The sequence below is a fragment of the Mesitornis unicolor genome, unplaced genomic scaffold (assembly GCF_000695765.1).
Source record: "Mesitornis unicolor isolate BGI_N332 unplaced genomic scaffold, ASM69576v1 scaffold43150, whole genome shotgun sequence".
NCBI classification, from domain to species: domain Eukaryota; kingdom Metazoa; phylum Chordata; class Aves; order Mesitornithiformes; family Mesitornithidae; genus Mesitornis; species Mesitornis unicolor.
Window position 1 is genome coordinate 24,332 of NW_010157054.1, and position 5,331 is coordinate 29,662.

Sequence of the window (5,331 nt, forward strand, 5' to 3'; positions counted from 1 at the left end):
AATCCAGTTGAAAAGAGAACTATCGAAAGAGTTGGCTTTGAACAATACGTATCACAGAACTTCTTGAGGTTTCAGTTCAAGTTTCACTATATTTGAGATTGCAGATTGGAAACACAGTCATGTCAGCTGAATATCACCTCAAAGCCAATATGACAAAAATAAACACCAGCAGTATAAAACAGGCAGAGAGGTGAACAAGTTGTCCTTGCTTTATTCTCATAACTTCTTACTCGAGAGTTTGCATTTACAAGTAGACAGAGCGGGCATGAGCAGATGTATATGTGTGCATGCACATACATGCTGAAAAAACGAATTACTCCGAATTAGTGTTTGGCATCTGTCAGATAAAATGACTGGAACACATGCAGCAGGCAAAATAAAGTAGGTTAGTGAAGGGGACATTATATTTATTTCTATATAAGAATGAAGAGTGTGACATAACTGAGTTCTTCACTGATGCACAAAATGGCAAGGACTTTCAGTATCAGTAGCTCCCACAGGTCCATCTGCAGAAATGCAGAGCTCCTTGTAGCACTCCTGTACACGATGCTTTCATTTGCCATGAGCAGTTGGATATTAACAGATCTACACAGGATTGTGGCATCCAACAGGTTTCAAAATGAACTGATGTACATAATGTTTTCCTATGAAACATTTCCCCTTGAATTCAGGTTCAGAGACAGCTGTTTTTGCAGTACTGCTAGTGCAAGTATGAATGACTGAAACATTTTGAAGATATATTTGAATGACCTTGATGAACATTACCAGGCTTGCATGAGTTTACAGGGAAGTACAGACGCCTTTTAGACATTATGATTTCTCCAAATTAGGCACAGCTGTTACATAAGACATTGCTAATCAGAGCATTTACCAAGTGTTCAAGACAGAGCACAGGCACACCTAGCTGATTCTCACCACATAAGTGTAAAATAGATGTGTAAATAGCACTGTTCACATACTTTGTAGATGCAGAAACAAAAAAGAGAGAGATGCAAGGGATTCTCCTGCTCACAACTTTTTGTTCATATCCCTACTTCCCTCTGCGAGTAACAAATGACCTTCCTGTATCTCACTTTGCTGGCACTTCTTCTGCCTCTCTGCTTCTGAGATGTCAGTCACACTGCTTTTTTCACAGATTAAAAACATTATATTAAACTTAGAACAATCGATCCACACTCAGCTTGAAATTTGCTGCCTTTAAGATCTCAGGAAGCCTATGTACCTAAAACTTTGCCACCTTTTTTTTTTCCCCAGCTATATTATTTGGTTAGCTAAAGTAAGTTTCAGACACTTTATTCAAAAGACACTGGGAAGAAAAATGCTGCCTTTGCTACTGAGTTTAAGTAATGGGAAAAGAGACAAGAACACTAGAAATAAGGAGATACTTCAAGAGTTTTCTGAGTGTATAGTTCTTGATATGAGATTACACAGTAAATAACCTCAAATTATTTGAATCGTATGTATCTTACTTTGTATTTTACTTTTTAAAAAAACCAAAACTAATTCTGTGAATCCTACACACACTGTAGTATACAGGTCTATGGGTAGGACAACACTAGATCAAACAATGGCTTGGACACCTGTCTGTGAGCCTCACATGCACTCTCTCTGCAGCCTGTGGTCCAAAATGTGTCATGATGTGATCTGCTGAGGACAAACAGAAGACTGATCAAAATTGCCTGGGTTTAGTTATCCGAGATGTGTCTGTGTTACAAACGGATACCTCTCTTATTATTCTGGCAGCTGCTGTTAAGGACAGCATCAAACAAGCAATAAAAATGAGGAGGATGCTGAAGGAACTAATCAAAGGACTGATGTTTCAGCATAGGTATGGAACAATTTCGAAGCATAACGCAGCCCAGATTTTCAAAGGTAACTTCTGATTTCAGTACTTTTGCAAATAACTGAAACAGACAAAAATCTTTCAAGCTGGAGCCTAAAGCAAGCTGTGACACAGGCAAATGCAATGCACTGCAACTCTGTGTGTAATATAAAGGGATTTACATTAAAAACAAATTAAAAATTATTACAGGAATGGAAGCTAGACAACTAAGCAACAACAACATTTTTCAGATATTTTATCTTTCAGACATACAATGTGATATAGCTGTATTAGATACTGAAAGGATGTAAATTCACTATGGAGTCCTAAATCAGATTTACTGAGATAACAGGAACATCCTATCCCAGTTTTCTGACAACCAGCTGATACAAACACAATAATACAGAAGCTAACAGAGAATATGCAACAAAATTCTACTTAGAGTTATTTTCTGGAAGAACAACTATTTCTTTCAAAAGATTTATTTGTCATCTTGGTAGCTGGATGTCTTGGTGGTTTAGAGGAGCATCTAGCTGGAACACCCAGATAATTCACAGAAGTAACAAAAGAGACCTTCAAGATGGCATTTGCTCTCTCCTCAATCTATTCTGAACCATGCTAACTGAGTTCCCTGCAAGCAGGCAGATGTCTGACTTGTCAGATTCTCATCTGGATTCCATATGCCATAAGTCACATCATGGTTAAGGACCATCACATCATGGTGGAACACCAGTGGAACTTTCTAGACCTGGTATTCCCAGCCATCCAGTGGCCAAGAAAACAGGCAGCTGAGGAGCAGCTGTGCGGATGACAAAGCAATCGTTATTATGTGGTAAAATACTGTATGCAAGCCAGAATCTCGCTGTATGACAGTTTCAGTAAGTTTGGCCTAAGTACTTGACCACTTATGAAAATGAGTTTAATTTTTCCACTGTCTCACCTACTGTATCTTGTACAAAGTGAGCTATCTAAGCTCTCCCATCCAAATTCATATTTCCCCCTCCCAAAACATGATAAACAGACACTTAAGTTTCCAAGGTCAAATGCTACGATTATTTTTATGAACAAGTAAGCTGTGTCAGAGATGTATAACAGGCATAGTTTCGCTTTTCTTTCTGAAATATGTGAACAGGAAGTATTATTCTCAGTTTAATTCTGGAGAATAAGGATAAGAGGAAATAGCACTGGATTTCTTCTATTCAAAAAAAGGAAATGAAGGGTGAGGCATTCTAGCAGCCGCAGAACAGTTTTTGATACTAAAAGTAGTCGGTATCTAGATACAAGTATGCAGGGTTTTAATATGCAGGTTTGCCAGTCCCAGAAATAGGGGGAAATTGCAGTTAGAAATTAGTCGAAGCCAAATTTATAGCCAGCTGAGGCAAACAGAGTATGGTATGGATTCAACTGATTAACTTAGTACACTAAAGCAAATCTGAACAAAAAGCCTACAAAAGAAACAAACGTGAGCTTGTTCCAGCTGCCTCCTCTGTCTGAAGATATAGGTCCTCTTTGTGCTGCTGGTGCAGATCTGAAGAAAAGAAAACAAACAGGACGTTCACAGCACAGAGCTGAGTTAGTATTCTTTTAAATATCAGGGGTTTGTTGCCAAGGATGAAGTTTGCAGTCCACGTGCTAAGCTAGAAGTTTCCGTACAAGAGTTTGCCAGCAGATTCACTTTGGCTGGCATGACTTTATAAACAGGATATCTGTGCAAAACCCAGGGAACACTCCTTTCTACCTCAATACCTGAGCCTCCTTGTCTCTCCACATCCATTTACTGTCCCTGGCCTTATGCTTGAGATTGTATAGTGCTCTTCTAGACAGCAGTGGTCCTAGAGATCTATATTTTTACAGTGCTTGATACCACAGTATCCAGATTCATTTCTAAGTCTCCCTGACATTGCAATAATGCAAGTAATAAATATCACTTCTTGTAGGTTTTATCTGGCTTGCTTTCTGCTTTTGTTTGTAAGCCATTTCTGCCATCTAGTGGGTGTCTTTTTACCTACAAGTTAAGTGATAAGCCCAAATCCAAATTTTGACTCGGCACGAGCACAGTTCAAGTCTGGAGAGGAGTTAAGGGGCACTATCACTAACCAAGAAGCCCCAAGTACATTACAGCACCTTCTAGGCCATCGCTCTGCTACCCTGATACAGCCAATGTAACACGTTTGTATGCCAATGTAACAAGAGTTGTGGTGACAAAAAATGTCACTTGCGCAACTCAGATGGCTTTGGACTCAGGATGTTATTCTCTGGGGGCAGAGAAGGCAGCTATTTGGCTTGTAACGGCAAACAACCATTGTAAAAGGGGATGCAACAGAGCCTGCATGTGGCGTCTCACTATTTATTATATATGAACATTGAGTGTATGCTGAGCACACACTCTGCAAAGGAAACCTTTTCCTAACAGACACACACTCTTGATAGTGATACCACTGCTGACCAAACTGTTCCCATGTCAGTTAATGGACCATCAGAGAGAGGAGATCCATCGACAGAGAAACAGATCTAGAAGATAATCAAATAATTTACATACATCTGCTTAAGGCTTTTTCCAAAAGGAGATCTAATTTCAATGCATATATTATTATTGCAGAGAAATAAGTGATCTAGGGAAGAGTGTAAGTATTCACTGCCTTGGAGTATTTCAGCTACTTAAATTTCAGGGAGAGACAGTGCTAGCGCTCAGGTTGAGAAGCTCTGTCTTGATTAGGGATAGTACGGATATGAAATGAATCAAGGCTATTACATTGTCATGCATACAGGAGGGAACAGAAGGCTCAGGAAGGAAAGAAGCAAGGAAATTTTTCCTAAGGAGGATAACAGCAGAGTTGCTTAGTAGTTACCCCAGGAGAGTGCAAGATTGGTGCTTAGAACATGCTAGTGATTATGTTAATTTAAGTACCGACATGGATGGAAAGGAAGGGGTGGCTGCTCCCCTGCTTACATACTGCAAGCTCTATGTGGTAATACTGGACAACTGGTATGCTCATCCCTTAGATGAAAGAAAAAGACATTAATGGTTTCCAAAAGCCTTTTCATCCAGATTTGCTCAGCTGAGGAATGTACCCACTTCACAAAACTTTGAGGGAAATGGTTTAAAACCTGGGAGAAGAGAAAAATCTTCTGTTAAGTGTTCACAATATTATATTTTTTAAAGTCCTGTGCAGCTTTTTCCTCCAGTTTGTTAATATTGTCACCATGTTCACAGCTATGATTTTGTATGGGGCAACTGTATTTTCCTTTGACATGTGAACAAAAGCCTTAACATTCACTGGCAGAAAAAGGAAACCCTATTTTAAACCATCATGCAAGTAACAAACAGATGCCTTAATGGGCCTGGAAGCCTGTTCTATGATCTATTGCCTAGAAGGAGTCTGGAGGTATCAGTGATATCCAAAATGCCAATGTTTATCACACATTTATAGGTTGGTGCTGGGATACAATTTGGATGTAAGAATAAATGTTGTCATACAACAAGATGAGTAAAAACTTGCAGAGCTCAG

At 39.2% G+C, this 5,331-nt stretch overlaps 1 protein-coding gene across 1 annotated transcript in view; it reads right to left on the reverse strand.

Annotated features, from left to right (window-relative positions):
• Positions 1 to 3,235: 3,235 nt before the first annotated feature.
• The window catches only part of BST1 (bone marrow stromal cell antigen 1), a 15,691-nt gene continuing 13,595 nt past the window's right edge, over positions 3,236 to 5,331 (reverse strand). The window contains exon 9 of the mRNA XM_010178654.1: positions 3,236 to 3,350. Coding sequence (XP_010176956.1) covers positions 3,236 to 3,350 — 115 coding nt within the window. The remainder of the gene's footprint in view (positions 3,351 to 5,331) is intronic.